At 38.6% G+C, this 16,046-nt stretch overlaps 1 protein-coding gene across 1 annotated transcript in view; it reads right to left on the bottom strand.

Moving 5' to 3' along the window:
* The window catches only part of LOC102085297 (sodium channel protein type 5 subunit alpha), a 33,334-nt gene extending 19,764 nt beyond the window's left edge, over nt 1-13,570 (bottom strand). The window contains exons 1-11 of the mRNA XM_065050380.1: nt 13,293-13,570; nt 12,197-12,315; nt 10,529-10,636; nt 8,285-8,413; nt 7,405-7,496; nt 6,342-6,554; nt 3,942-3,999; nt 3,138-3,279; nt 2,454-2,651; nt 1,311-1,493; nt 362-767 (exon numbers count right to left, since the gene is read on the bottom strand). Coding sequence (XP_064906452.1) covers nt 362-767; nt 1,311-1,493; nt 2,454-2,651; nt 3,138-3,279; nt 3,942-3,999; nt 6,342-6,554; nt 7,405-7,496; nt 8,285-8,413; nt 10,529-10,636; nt 12,197-12,315; nt 13,293-13,547 — 1,903 coding nt within the window. The 5' untranslated portion in view covers nt 13,548-13,570. The remainder of the gene's footprint in view (nt 1-361; nt 768-1,310; nt 1,494-2,453; nt 2,652-3,137; nt 3,280-3,941; nt 4,000-6,341; nt 6,555-7,404; nt 7,497-8,284; nt 8,414-10,528; nt 10,637-12,196; nt 12,316-13,292) is intronic.
* Between the last annotated feature and the right edge of the window lie 2,476 nt (nt 13,571-16,046).

The raw sequence follows: 16,046 nt of genomic DNA, 5'->3' as shown, positions 1-16,046 counted from the left end.
TGTGAAGGAGAAAGTAGTTACAGGTGCTGCTCAAAATTACCCCTTGGACAGTGCGTGGGATAAAAAAGATTCTTTGGTGACTTTTAATTCCAGCACTAGGAACCTTCAAAAGTGTGTTAGTACAGGTTGTGCAAAGCAGAAAACCAGGGTTTATAACAGGAAGGCTGAAGCAATGAACTCTAGTTTTTGGAAACTCATCAGAATGTTAAAAACCACTTTCTACTGACGACTTATGAAGTCCCCATGTCAGTATACATAATTTCACATCACTCTTTGCCATTTCACTGAAACCCTAAAGACAAGAAAACCCCACAATTTATGAAGAAACCGTAATAGGAAGTATATACTTTGTATATTTTACTTACCATATCACCCTTTCCTGGGTCTTCCACTACTGGGGGAAGCATTACTCCTTCTGAAGACACCAGATCCAGACTGTGCACCTTGCTGGTTCCTCCTCCCATCACCGAGATCATCCCATTGCAGTCGTCCACGTTACTCCTCTTGCTGCTTTGCCCACAGTTTGGGGTACCAGGGCGAGAGCCGTGGCTCATTTGGCTTTGGACACTGGAGCGTCTTGCCATCTGCGTGACCGACAGCGACCGACGCTGGATGTCGTGTTCCCCAGCACTGTGGGTCTCCTCAACACCAAAATCTGTCCTGGAATCAATTTCTAAAGCAGGTGTTTGGAAATTAAACACGCTCCCGTGGCTAAGCCTGCGCTTCTCCTGATTTGTGTTGGGACCGTACACCAGGCCAAGGAAAGACTAAAAGCCCGGGAAAAAAAAGAATAAAGAGAGAATGGCATAAAATCATAGATAAAATTTTTGGGAAGCAATAGATGTCTAGAGTTTCAGCACATTTCCTATCAATGATTGCAAGTCCAAAACCTTTATTTCCTTTAAATGTTTCAAGAAGGATTATGCTTAGATTTTGAAGGGCTTATAATAAAATCCTATCAGCTGTAGCAGCTAATTTTGTGATGAGCTTTATATTTAAAGTAAGAAATTTTTAACAGAGAATGATGGAAGAAAAGGTAAATTCTAATAGTCATTCACTTTTTTCTATTTCTCAGTGTTATGGAAAGTGTATTTGAACTGTTAGAACTTCCCTTCCACCCTTTGTTTAGAATATTTCCTTTTCAAAATAATTTTTACATATAATTCAATCTTATTCCAAAAGGTTGTTTATTTTAAAGGTTTAAGAGTGATCACTGTTTGTAATAGGATTTGGTTTGTGCTTTCAAGCAATTTATTTTAGTATTAAAATTGGAAAAGCTGTAAGTATCTCAGATTCAGACAATAGATTACCAACTTTCGTTGAATGTCTGTGGACTGTGACTTGGGGAACTGTTGTTCTTCTTCATTATCTTCTATCCCCAAGGACTTGTTTCTCTTTTTCCTATTGCTTCTCTCTTTCATTTCTTTGGTAGACAGAGAAGAGGCTCCAAAGGAGCTAATTGACAGGATATCAATTCCTTTAAGTGCCAAAGACTGAAATTTAAACAAAAACATAGATGATATTTTGAGTGGATACTTTTAATATAAGCAGAAAGAAAACACTTCTGTGCTCTATATTATTTCCTCTTATTAAGCTGTGTTTCACAAAACTCATTCAAAATCTTCCAACAACACTAAAAGAAAGAGGAGAGAATTTCCCCAACATATGGAGGACTGAACAATTTGCTATTTGCAGTAAGTTACATGATCACATGTATTGGGCCTGCCAGAGGCAAAATAATTACATTATACCTCCTATTCCTCCATATGGCAGATTTGCTTACAATAAAAATACTCAGTTTGAAAATAATACTGTAGAACATATCCTTTTCCCCAAATAAATGCTAGACCAGCATTACAATTCTGTCTTTTCATTGGAGATCCTTGGGACTATATTCACGCTGTGGCTGACTTTAATTTCCATACTGAATTTAGGACAACCTTTTCAAAACACAGGAGTATTTTGTTCCAGAAGCTTCTAAGGTATTTCAGTTACCAAAAGACTTTTCATTCAACTACAGTGTTTTGCCTCAGATGTTAATGCAGTTGATCAATGGAACTACTGTATATTTCTCTGCTCAGCTCTCCACAATGATAAATGAAGAAAAATTTTAAAACATCTACATTTTCTTTTGGAAACAGATAGCTGACAGAATTTTGCATTTTCAATATTTTAAAATACTATTTTTGAAACTTTGAAATATATTTTTCTTACAGTAACAGCAGCCTTAAATGCTCATTATCCACAAAAAAATCAATTCACAGGAAAAATACACAGTTGAACAAGGAATTGCCCCTGTAGCTCTTGGAATCACTGCTTTCTGTAAGTTATCACTTGCTCCTCTTCCCACAAATTACTACTGTATACACCTGTATACAAGGAGTAACGCTTTTTCTTATGTGTCTGACAACAAAGCACTGAGACTAAAGCTTGCAAGGGAATAATTTATGTACCTCCTGCTCCTTCTGTAGTAATTCCATGGCTTCCCGAAATTTCTTTTCCTTTGCCTCTGTTTCAGCAATGGTGGCCTTGTTCTGGTCTTCGTATGCCATTGTCACTACAGCCAGAGTCAAGTTGACTAGATAAAATGAGCCCAGAAAGATCACCAGCATGAAGAAGAGCATATACACCTTCCCAGAAGCTCGGAGGGTCTGTAAGCAACACACCCCAGAGATAAAAATTACCATGAAAAATACAAACCAGGCTTTCAGTGCAGCTCTGAAATTCTTTAGAAACATTCGGCTTCCCAGAGGCAATGCTTTGGGAAGCTTAAATCGAAATACACCTTCCTTGGCCCTCTTCTCCTTCCTCCTACACCATCACCTGTGAATCACTGATCTCATACCCCATAAGGACAACTGATGAAGCACTGTTGTATTTTGAGAAGATATTACAGGACTTTTTTAGTACTTTTTTTAAGTCCCTAAACCAGCAGGGTGGGAAGCCCATTATTGAGAAGCTCTTCACCATCCCTTTCCTAGGAGTCTCGGCTTGTGGGAAGGGAGAAGGGAAGATGTGGGCTTGATGACTTGCAGCTCCTGCTTTTATTTGAGTTTTCTTGTCCTCACTACACATTTTCTGCCTCGGCTTTTGCTCTCCCTGGAAAATCAGCCCTGAATTACGCACAAAGTTGGTACCTGCTGGTATAGACGCTCCCAGTAGTCCTGGGTCATCAGGCGGAATAAGGAAAGAAAAGCCCAGCCAAACGTATCAAAACTAGTGAAATCGTAATCAGGATTTGGTCCGATTTTCAAGCATATATAATCTGGAGGACAGACCCTAGAAGTAATAATAAAAAGTGGAGCTCTTTTAACCATGCACATTTCAAATAACACTTCAGCTCATGTGAGATTTCTGATTATTATTCAGTTCTGCATTTCATTAGATTGCAAACCAATTTTCTACTCTGGGTAGTATTGGCTGGAAAGTGGGATGGAGAAAGCAGCACCCACAACCCAGCAACAAAGGAAGAAGCCAAATCACCAACCCAGGACAATCCTTTCTTCGCCAGCCCTTATCCCCAGACCCTCACTGCAAAGCAGCGACATTGTCCACCCTGCGCAAACCTGCCCTCCAAAATCCATGTTCTGTTTTTCTAGTTTAACACTCCTGAGCCTTTACAGAGAGGAGGGCAGCTGTCCTGTGATATATCAGGTCCTTCATGTTTTCAGTTCTCCTGTACATCCATGGGGAAGAGAAAGACAGCACTTCTGGAAGGGCTCAAAGGATTTGAAACCTGAATAAGCCAATTGCAGGTTCATGTTTCATTCTCTGAAAGTATTAAATTGTCTGACTGTTTACTGCATTTTCTTGTGTGCGTTCCTGTTTCTGCATTCAAGGAAATCCTGGAATTTCTGCTTGTGTCTCTTATGACTGAGCTAATCCAGAAGCACTAAGGCAGAGAAAACTTCCAAACAAGAAATATTCATGCATGCACTTACCCAGCACCAAGACCACATAGCAAAATATCTGAGGTGCCCTCTTTCTTAGCAAAGTATACTATAAAAAAGGGGAAACAAAATTAAAAACAAAGCACTTTCTAGCCTCAATCCTTCAATATGAGCAGTGATGAGTAACCTGTAAGCAGATGTGCACACACAGACACAGGTTTCCCATGCTCACAGTAACACCAGATTGCAAGATGTCCTGTATTCATTTATAGACATGCATATGTGTATACACAAATTTCAGACTGAACGCAGTCTTTAAAACACAATTTTTAAAAATATTTTTTCTTTGGCCACATCTGCATAAAGGAAATTAAGAACTGGAAGGCACAGGCTCAAGCACAGTCACTGGTGTGGTAATCATTACCACAAATTCTGGCAGTTTTAGCCTGTAGCAATCAACCCTCTCCAGGACAGCATATAACCATCATTTGGGGTTGTGTGGACCAGTTCTGTTTCCTAAGATCAATAAAATAAAAACCCTGCTTTGAGGAGGGAAAAAAGAATATTTGGCTGTGTGGATGTACTTTATGCCACATCACTGCTCTGCTGAGCCGAGCAGCAGGTCCTAACCCTTCTTAGCTGAGAAATACAGATTTCTCCATTAGGATGCTGGAGCTGTGCGTTTTTTGACCTCCTCCCCTGTTTCTCTTAGCAGGAGTTACTCTGATGCATGAGCAAGCAGCAGACTGAAAGTGATCACTTTACTGCCAATAGCTAATTAACCCCATTAAGGTATGGGTTTGTTATCCCGGATGCAAGGGAGTTCTCATGTCTTCACTGTGCTTCCCAAACCTCACTTGTGCTTATCAGGTAAGACAGCAAGATTCAGAGCCAGGAGGAATCTTTAGTATCAGCTGTACCATACCATAAAAATACACCATAAAGGAATGAGTTGCTATCTGGGCTACTTTCCATCCATTTTTTAAAGAAGATTCAGCGACTGAACTTCAGGGAATCATAACAACATGGAGTTCTCCATGTTGGGGATGGGAATGTCGCACAGTCAGGACCTTAAAAATGTATGAAGCAGCCCATAAAACATATACAAAAATAAATTAATAGAACACTGGTCTTACAGTGCTATAAGTCCTAAATCCTGTATGAAAGTCATCTTCTAGCTTTCGCTTAATGTATCTGAGTCCTCCTGTTCCTTTTGCCACCATTGCAAATCACCCTGCACACAAGATGCGTGGCATAGGATGTGAGCAAGACAAAGCTTGTGAAGAAACACAGATTTTTAATTTCTTGAGCCCTACTTTCTCCAGGCAATTGTCTTTATACATCTGCAATGTTCTGCATTAAAAAAAAAAAAAAAAAAGAGAAAAATATATTTTTGTTTCCTGTTTCTTCAGCACAGAAAATTAGTATTTTTAGCTAAAGTTTGCCACATCCATGGCATCTTGTGTACTACTCTAGTCACTGCCTGGTTTCTTTTGAAATTTGCTTTCACTTAGGATTTTTACAGTATTCTGTATGTGTGAATGACTTATGCGTGGTTGTTGGTAGGTACAAGAGTGCCTTTTAAATTGTATTTTCTCAAAAGCCTTTCATACAAAGACTTTCTCCCCCTGGACTATGAAGTTATTAAGGAAATCCTGCCTGAACAAATCTTCTACACGGAGTGTATACAAACAGCAATCCTGTGTGGATTTTTCTATGTATTTCAACATTTCCCCTGGCAGAATGCTTTTCTCCCTACATAACTGCTGCTGTGTCTGAACTTGCTGGTGGAGATTTTCTTCAGTGATGGAGCCTTCTTCATGTTTCTGGCACATCCATTGTTCACTTTGAGTGTATTTTTTTCATGTGTATTGAGGCTTTTCCTTTAGCACAAGGCTTTTCCTTTCTGAAATGCGTCTTAGAGCTGCTGTTCCTCTGAGAACACTTTGGTGCATTTTCAGATCTCTGCTCTATGCTTCCATCACCAACCTCAGTCAAGACACATACATAAAAGATGTATGTTGTATATATCTTAAAAAAGACATAAGATACATATGACATGAAGAGGAAAGTAACTTTCCTCTGTTTCAAGCTGAATAGTAATTACTGGGCAGCAAAATGAAGATGTACAGAGTCTTCAGCATATAATAAAAGGCGAACTTTGGGGAATTACAGCAGAGAATGAGCTAATGTGTTTCAGTTATTGTCATAACATTCTGGGAAACAGCTGGACGTTACTGGAAAATTTGGGAGTGCTATTTCTTATAATGAAGGGAAGGGATACATCCCTGGATGCCTGGCAAGCTGCTCTGGCACTTTGAAGGCCATTATCACATAGTTACTCCTCAAAATATCAATCATCAAAACATCAATAACATTTACAGCAGTGGTTGTATATGCACACGTAGGTGTCTATACTGTCATCTAAAAATAATTAAGGAGAAAAGTTACCTGTGTCATTTGCAAACATTTCATAAGATTCATAGGTTTTGTTATAAATTTTTCTGGCCTCTGTAGAGTTGCTGATGCACTTTTGTCTTAGATTACCCTTAAAAAGCTGGAGGCCTATGAGGGCAAAGACACTCAGGCAGAAAACGGTCAGGATCATCACATTGGCAAGTTTCTTAACAGACTGGATAAGTGCCCCTACAATGATCTTAAGTCCTAGGAAGATAATATATAGAGGAAAAGCAGGATGGAAAACTGAGATTCACATGTCACACTCGATTAGAGTTAATACAATGTATAACAACCAAAGCACCAAAATTGCTGGATAATACATGGCAAATATATTTGCAATGCAAATATAGCTTTGTTGTGAGAGTGATTAATATAAGAACAATATTTTTTTTCCTCATTTGATTGACTCTACAATTCTAGAAGTTCCTTTAATCTGCATTAAATATTTAGGCAAGGATGAGGAACCAGAGGTAGTCTAGTTTTTCTTATGCAGAAAGAGTAATATGCATAATTCAAAAGTGTTTCCAACACTGCTAGTCTGTGAAGAAACTGGAAACACAGGAAACAATAATGACTATGGTCAAAAAGACCAGAAAGTAAAGACAGAGGCAACCTACTTGTTCTTAATTTGTATTTTGTCATAAGAAAAACAATCCACTGGCTTTATAACTAAGGGAAAAGTGAAAAAGAAACCCTTTTCCCAGGCGTGAGGTCAGATGATTAATAATAAAGTCCATTCAGTCACCAGAAATGTTTCTGTTGAACCATAACATATAGACCAGCTAGAAGAACATTCTGTAAAACTGATATTATAAAGTGTTAACAAAATCTTTAAAAGCCTGACAAAAATAAATTAAATACAAGATTGTTTCTAATGCTTGATTTATTCTGGTTGGGCCAGGTGAACTGAGACACTATTTGTGTCCACAAACTCAGCCATGTCTGCAACCAGTGAAAGATACAGAAGAAAAAAGAAAGCAAGCCCCAACATTCTTATTGGACCAAAAAAATCAGTTGTAATAGCAGAAAATACTCAGCAAATAGGGTGTCTTACCTGGGACTACTGAAATGGTTTTTAAAGCTCTCAGAACCCTGAAAGTCCGAAGGACTGACACACTCCCCAACTTACTAAATGCTCCCACATACCTGTAAAGTCAGAACATGATATGTCAAGCGGTTGAATGGAGTAAACACGACAATTATTTTACAGTGGTCATTCTTAACCGTCAATCCTTCTGAGCATATTTTAAATATTCATAAACTACGTTTCAAGAATTTGTCTGTAGAATTCTAAAATAGAAACCCGTTTCCTGATTATTAGGTAGTTCTTGGCTTGTGCATGGTCGCTTTTTTTGTCAGCATCTTAAAATATCATGCATTTAAAACACAATCAAAGATAACGCTCAAAATTATTCAATTCAAGCTGAAATGCTAACTGAACTGGCTTGATCTCCCTTCTGTAGCTGCACCTATACAGTATGAAAGTTTTCTAATTACTGCAAATTGAAGCTCAAACTATGATTTGTGGAGATAAAGACCTCAAATTTAATCCACCACCCTGGTGTCTACACACATTGCTCTCTTTTCATGCTTACACTTCATTCACAGGATCAGTATATCTGTGTTTGACAGCTCAGCTATTATGTTTAACTGATTGAAATGCACCGGTTCGTGTACATTCACCACAGAATTTATCTTGCTCTTCTATTCCCTTCTTGAAAGACTCACACATTTTTTGTACAGTGAGGCAAAGAGTTAATGTCCTAGATAGTTTCAGATGCAATTAGGACCCAAAGAGTTTGGTTTGGGCTTTTCGTGGGTTTTTTGTTTGCTTTTTTCTTTTTACTGCAAACATCCTTTTGGACCACAGCAACAAGAACTTCAAACACAGAGCGCAAACGCAGGTAATCCATATTTTATACGTTCCCACTTACGCCATAACAATAACACTGAAATCCAGCCAGTTCCAAGGATCTCGAAGGAAAGTGAATTCATTTAGACAGAATCCTCTTGCCAATATTTTTATCAATGATTCAAAAGTGTAAATGCCGGTGAAAGTAAATCTAAGGAAGGGAGAAAAGTGCCAAAGAAAAATAGCGATATTAGCAATTAACAGAAGAGACACAGCAAATTTACCGTCTAGGCCAATAAACAATACTGCAGAAGCAATGGCAAGATTGCAGTTGTTTTCAGTGCATTCTGTCAGTGTCCGACTGATACGGTGGTTAACTGCAATCTGGACATGGCTATTAACGTGCACACTTGTGACAATGTTTTTTTGGCATTCAACAATTATTTTCAGACTCTTTCATGTGAATTTCCATAATTTAAAAAACACAAAACTCATAGCTACTTGGTAAAATAAAGATCAACATTTGTATCTTACTCTCGTTTCAACTGGCCAAGCAAATGTGGGATATGCTGTGTGTTATTTACTTTAGGCATGCAGCATCCATTTCTGTGCAGAATGTTTAAAACCCTTAGAGAAACACAAAGTACAGGATTTTCAATTTAAGATGGCAATTATTCTTATTAATGGAAAATTATCAGTAAAAGCTCTTCTGGACTTGGTGAGTGCACTTATCATTTCAACAAGGCAGCGATCTCCCTACAGGATTCAAAAGGCATTCATTTGGCAGTCAGCAAACGCACTAAGAAATTATATGGATGTAGCGGTTCCCTTTTCATTTGGAAAGAAGTATTCTGAAATTGTTGTTGAAATGCATCTGGACAGTATTCTTGATGCCAACAGCAGGTAAAACTCTTATCTAACCTTTAATGCTGTCATAGGTAGAGAAGTATTTCAGCATCTTCTGGAGAGATGTATATTAATACCATGTAGTGTCTTGTTCCTGCTTGCATGAGGATTTGCCATTCCTAGCTCTTTCAGTGTCATGTATCATGAGATAGTCAGAAACAATTCCAGAGCTATTTTTAAAATTAAATATTTTGGAATCTTTTCCTTTGGATTACGTGTTAGAATTGTCAGGGTTCACATGCTAACATTTTTTTATGCCAAACTGAAAAAAAAATGAGATCTGAAATATTCTTAAAAGAAATAAAACCATGGGATTATCCATCTTAAATGTGGCTGTAAAGGCATGGATTTATTGTGATTTAACGTTACAAGTGTCGGCAGCGCTGAAGATATGCGCTTTGCTTCTCAAGAGTGTCCTGCAGGCCGGGAGCTTCTGACAGAATGTTTTATTAGAGCAAATAGTAAGTGTTTCAATATTATTAGAAAGTATTTTAAAAGACAGCAGCTCTTGATGCGCTTCATCAGCATCAGCAACAATGGGAAATATTTCTGGAAAAAGAGAAAATAACTACTAAGTTGCTTCAGAAAGTGGGATAATGAACTGGAGCCCTGGTACAGTAATGAAGGTAGTTCAGCAGTGGAACTTAATTTACACTCACTCTCTCCTGTAACTCCACCATTACTGAAGTTATCGAGTTTTGAGACAAAAACATTCCATCAAAGAAAAAAAAAAATACGAGGTTCTAACACAAGTGACTTTCCTTCTAAATCACCTGCAAATTACAAGTGGAGTCCTTCAGGGATCCATACTGGGACCAGTATTTTTCAACGTCTTGATCAATGACACAGACAGTGAGACAGAGTGCACCCTCAGCAAATTTGTGCATGACACCAAGTTGAGTGGTGAGGGACATCCTGAGGGACAGGATGACATTCAGAGGGACCTGGACAAGCTCAAGAATTGGGCCCATGCGAACCTCGTGAGGTTCAACAAGGCCAAGTGCAAGGTCCTGCATATGGGTTGGGGCAAACTTCAGAATCAATACAGGCTGGAGATGAAGGGATTGAGAGCAGCCCTGCGGAGAAGGACTTGAGGATGCTGGTGGATGAAAGACTGGACATGAGCTGGCAACGTGCACTTGCAACCCAGAAGGCCAATTATATCTTGGGCTGCATCAAAAGAAGCATGGCCAGCAGATTGAGGGAGGTGATTCTGGCCCTCTGCTCTGCTCTGGTGAGACCCCCCTGCAGTGCTGGTCCAGCTCTGGGGTCCTCAGTATAGGACAGACATGGAACTTTTTGAAGGTAGCTTCCAACCCAAACCATTCTACGATTCTAGATCAAATGAAGTTTGGAAGACAAATACCAATAATTCAATATAACTACAGAATTAAAAACATACATACCCACAGATACTTACTCAACATACTTGTTCCATGAAGGAGATGAAGAAGACTTAGCGGACTCAGTCAGAGCCATGAATACACAATTAGTTGTAATAGTACACATAATAAAATAAGTGAATAATGTAAGTCACAGGAGTGAAGGCAAAGAATATGACATTGATTTAGAAATGTAACTAGATATATTATCAGTCATAGATGTAGTATCTAGTTTTTAGTTTAAAGCGTATGTAAGAACAGCATGCAGATGGATTTGCTGATTTTGAGTCACATGAGATGACAGTACACTACCGTTGCTATTCATGCCATCTGGACTTCTGTATGGGCCAGCAATTTGCAAACTTTGCAAAAGGATCCCAAATCACTCAAAGTTTGGGAGAACTGATAGAATTTTAGTTTCATTTTATAGCATAAAATTTAAAAACATGCCCAAGGTCACACAGGTGAAGTCTAAACCTTACTCTAAATTGGTAGAGCCGCACTCTTCTAAAGGGACAGTGTGAAGCCTGTCAGGATAATTGCAGGTGTCTCAAAGGACGTGAGATTCCCATGTTTAGCCACCTCTGGAGTTGCCCAGCTGCTCTCTGGGACCTTCTGAGTACAGGATATGAACAGGAAATTGGGAATGTAGCTCACATGTAGACATCTAAGCTAATGCACTCAGCTCTGGAGCTGAATCTCATGCCTTTTGTCCTATCACAGGTTTTGGCAATCCAGAAGGTAAATGTCCATGGGAAAGACATCCAGCCTTTCCATCATCCATCCTCTCCATCCTCATGAAAACCTCTTGGCGTTAGCTCTAGGCATGGTCAAACTGTCACAAACCCAGGAGCTGGACCACTGGTGTTGAAATGTCACAATTGGCCAACTTGCTGCTCGGGGAAGGTCTCGTATGAGAAGCATCACTCCTCTGGGGATGTCTGTACCCTGCTACAATGACAACTTCAGGCCCATTGCAGCTCACACAGCAGGAGAGGGCTGGTCCCCACACAGGGACACCACAAACTCAGCACTGCGCCTGTTTCCACCCTTAATTGACTGCTTTATTACTCTAACTCCCTAGAGCCAAACTAGAGCAAAACAATAGTGATTCCTGTCCCTCCCCCAGATTTGACATTTGAGGTGGCATCTGTATTATCTTTATATTCCAAAGGCATTCCCCGCAACAGCACCCCTGAAATGTTCACTTTCATATGTCTAGGATATTTATGTTTTTAATCTGATTTCCTAATGAAACTAGATTTGCATAATTTTTATTCCTATGTGTTTTCATGTGTTCCTGCCTATCTCAGCCTATTTTTCTTAAAATTAGCCAATGGCTACTCAGCTTTGGCACATTCCTGCAATTTGGGTAAACAGAAGAGGATAGAGACCTTATTAGTTTTAAGGAGAAAGGCTTCAGCATTATATATTTTTTTGAGGCAGCAGGTAATCCACATCAGAGATCATTCTCAAAACACGAAGCTGTAGAAAATTAGGCTTCAGTACCTGCAGTCTACACAAAACTATTTATTTCTAAGTAGCACAAGAGCATAAGACAATAAAAGTTTCCAAGGTAATTCATAATCAGAAGTAATCTGGAGTGAAGGAAAGACTAGATTCGCTCAATGCTCTGAAATATAAAAGCACAGGCTTACACAGTTTTTTGTAACAAAAGAGAGCAAATGAAACAAAAAAAAGGATATGAATGTACTAAAATTTTAATTGCTGTTCTTCGTATTGGGTGGAAAGGACTGAGGATCCATAAGGCACGTGTAGCAGTAAATCTGAAGATTGTTTTCTGTCTGTTTAGCACTATGAAAACCTTTAAAGAAATAAAGAAATGAAGTTTTCAGAAGAGTGAACAGGAACATATTTTTATGCTATATCCTGTTGTATTAGTGATGAGCAAGAGCTTGTCGTTAGCTTTAATCTGTTTAAATGGGAAGACTCTTTGCAATACTTTACTACCCTTTCATCACAAATTGATGAAAGAGTCAATGCCTATTAACCATCAACCTGAAAAAAAACATCCTCAGCATGAACTTACTTTTTAAACCTTAAGACTTGTGAAGAGTTGTGTGAAGAACTAATCTTGCTCGTGACTTTTCTCTTAAAATAAATTGAACCTTTCATTGAGTCAAGATACACATCGGTGGAAGGAAGAATTGCAGCCTTTATCATTATTTGCTATTGTTGATAGTGATCCTCTAGCTCCAAGACTGTAGAAATTAGTTCAAATTATCAACTATTCCTGAAGAAATAAGCTTAATTTCTAATGGATTATTTCCCGTTTCTTTGTTCTTTATTGAAAATCATATTCTTCAGTGCTTCATAACTAGAATATAGAAATTCAATAAATAGGCAAATGTTTCAAAATAATGTATATACTTAGATGATAATTTATTATACATTTAAATGAAGCATAAGTATTGAGACAAAGAGGAACACATTGTCTCAAACCCTAAAATTTAAGAAAATTTACAAAATTACTATAATTTCTTGTAGATCTGAATCAAAACCTCATTTTCTTTTATCCATTTTATTTTTCTGCTTCCATTCTGATTCAAATGTTAATGAATTTCCTATTATTTAATGTCTATAATTAAAACTTAAGGTTTTTCAAAAAGGTTACAGCATGTCTTTCAGCTGTGCCAACTGCTTGTATTATTATAGCCTAGAAAGGGACAATAGTTTTTCCAAAGGGATGTAAGCAAATCTATTTAGTAGATCATTCACATAAACAATTCTTATCAACACAATAAACCAAATTAAAATTCAAGCATCTTGGTTGGCTCTAACCTTACTATCTTTGTAGTATGGGTCAATATCCTCCAGCGGTTCCCCAATGAGGTCTGGAGGAGGATTTCCATAGAGAGCTGGTAGCTTCTGGAAAGCTTTTAGGTCAAGTTGAGGACGTGGTTTCTCCTCAGGTTTCTGGTCTACAGTATTTCTTCGACAGTTTCTCTTGGCAGCAATTCTCTTTTTGATAGCAGCCAAAGATTCATGAGTAAATTTATGGAAGTTGTTGGTACCAGGTAGTAAGAACTCAGCCATTTTTCATTTTTTTCCTATCACTGGCTCTGTCCAAAGAATGAAAACAAGTAGAAAGGAAGTCAAATAACTCCAAAACAGGTAAGTTATGAAAACTAAACAATTGGTTGCCCACACATGCCTAATAACATAAACTTTCTGAGCCATCAGCTTCTAAAAGGAAAAGAAAAAAAGATATGATCAATACCTTTTTCAGTGAGATGTCTGTTCAATAGGTTTTTTTTAAATATGTATATCCGATAGGATGTGGGCAGACTTCTATAAACTCAAGAGTGTATTTAGAGCATCTAATTTAAAAAACCTGTTATTCTAAATGCTCTTGAGCTGTTCAGAAAAAGTCTAAGATGTTGGTTTAACCCCGTATTTGGAAATGCAACAGTAAACCCCACCGATCTGTAACAACATCATATATGTGCAAGCTGCATCTGCAACAGAAGGACCAAGTATTAAATAAGCTAGTGCATATGTATATACTCAGAAGGAGAATCCTTCCTGGTGGTGTCAGCATCAGAACAAGCAGTGTCTAAGCATCAGAAGCAGAAGGTAACTCTGACCCAGAGTTAACACTGGCCGAAACACTGACAATGATCAGGCACAAAGTTGATATTTTATGCCTGCTTGTCAGAACAACAAAAGTGCGACTATATCAGAAAAATATTTTGCACTATTTAATGGAGAATTTTGGTCAGGTATTGGATATGATCCATTCGACTAAATGCTACTCGAGTCCATACTTTGGCAGTACAATAAATCCAGCCTTCTACTTTAACGCTGTGAAAGGCTTCAAAGCAAGACCATGAAGTGTAAGTGTATCAACAGTGAGAAAACTGAATATAGTACACAGAGTAAGGTGATCCAGACCTGCATCCCTGTGCTAAACTCACACGAAAGCTCTCTAAGGAGATTCCTGTAAAATATTTTCTTTGATTATGACCTCTAGGAAGACACTATTGATTCAGTACAGAGTCACAGAGCTACAGAGCCAGTGGATCCCTGACTCCAGACTTTGAAACCATCCCATATGGTCAAGGACTTAGAATTGTAGAATCATTTCAGTTGGAAGAGACCCTCAGGATCATCGAGTCCAAACATAACCTAACTCTAGCACTAAACAGTGTCCCTAAGAACCTCATCTAAATGCCTTTTAAACCCCTCCAGGGACAGTGACTCCACCACTGCCCTGGGCAGCCTGTTCCAGTGCCCAACAACCCTTTCCAGGATGAATTTTCCCAATATCCAATCTAAACCTCCCCTGATGCAACTTGAAGCCATTTCCCTTTGCTGCCTGGGAGCAGAGACCAACACCCTCCATGCTCCAGCCTCCTTTCAGGTAGTTGTAGGTAGCAATACTGTCTCCCCTCAATGAAGAGGCTTTGTTTTACTGGAAATATATAACTTCATCCTCTATGTGTTGACACCCTGTATCTTTCACTGCTGTGCAACATCATTTCATTTGTCCCCAGACACAACATGATTTCAGTTGTCCTCATATCACTGAACTGTAGGAAACCGTTGCTCTGAGAACAACAGCTGGAGGCCAGTGACAAGCTAGCTCCAGTGAATTCTTTTCATTTTTGCAGCCTGCTTGCCTGTTCTATTTTAAAAGCACACAAAATTATAAATATGAAAAGTAATCCTTGCTTCCAGCACAAAATAGCAACATTTCTGGGAGAGAAATTAAACATTCAGACAAGAATACTCATTCTTTTATGCTTTTCAAGATCAAGCTAACAGTCTGGAATCTGTGTGTAGTATTATAACAAAAATGAAAACCATACCATCCACTCCCAAATTTTTAAGACTTCAGCTAGCCAAAGTGGTATTTGTTTTGTTGATGCTCAGAGTAATTTAGATGTTGTGGTATCAGTAATGAGAGCTGTGAATGATGCATGAAATGACACAATTTCTGTGCAATGCACGGAGGGAATACAATAATTACTTTATTCTGCTTTGTGCCAAATCATCTAAACATACCCATTCCTCCACAGGGTGCTTCCATTAAAAAGTCTACTTGATCTCAAAAGCTCACCATTTAAATTCTGATTTCGTTGCACGTTTATTTGTGGTTTTCTCTCCCCTCTTCCATGAATCCATCTTTCAAATCCCAGAAAAGAAACTTAGCCATGGCATTCTCCCTCAAGACTGTTAGAAGGTAGAGCAAAATCTAGGAAGACAAGATGTTGCTGGCCAAAGCCAAGGATGGGGAAACAGGAGAAATTGTGAGGACACGTAGAGGTTTCAGGTCCTTGGCCAGAGCTGGAAACAAGGCACAGGAGACATTCCTGGTGCAGGTGGTTTTACAAACATTAAGGAAAGGAAAAAAAACAACTCTTGTGCTTGCTATCCCACACACCATTAGCAAAATTTCCATTGACAGCAGCTGCAAGCCATAGAGCAGACGGCTAAACGACACTTCTTATTCATGAGCAGTTCTGAGCTGCTCAGCCTAGTCTTGAATAATTATTAATAAATGATTGTTGAAAATGAAGTAATCCAGAAAAA

This window comes from Columba livia, chromosome 2, assembly GCF_036013475.1.
Source record: "Columba livia isolate bColLiv1 breed racing homer chromosome 2, bColLiv1.pat.W.v2, whole genome shotgun sequence".
In the NCBI taxonomy this organism is placed as follows: Eukaryota; Metazoa; Chordata; class Aves; order Columbiformes; family Columbidae; genus Columba; species Columba livia.
Note: the sequence above shows the minus strand (reverse complement) of the source record. Positions and strands in the feature narration are given on the sequence as shown.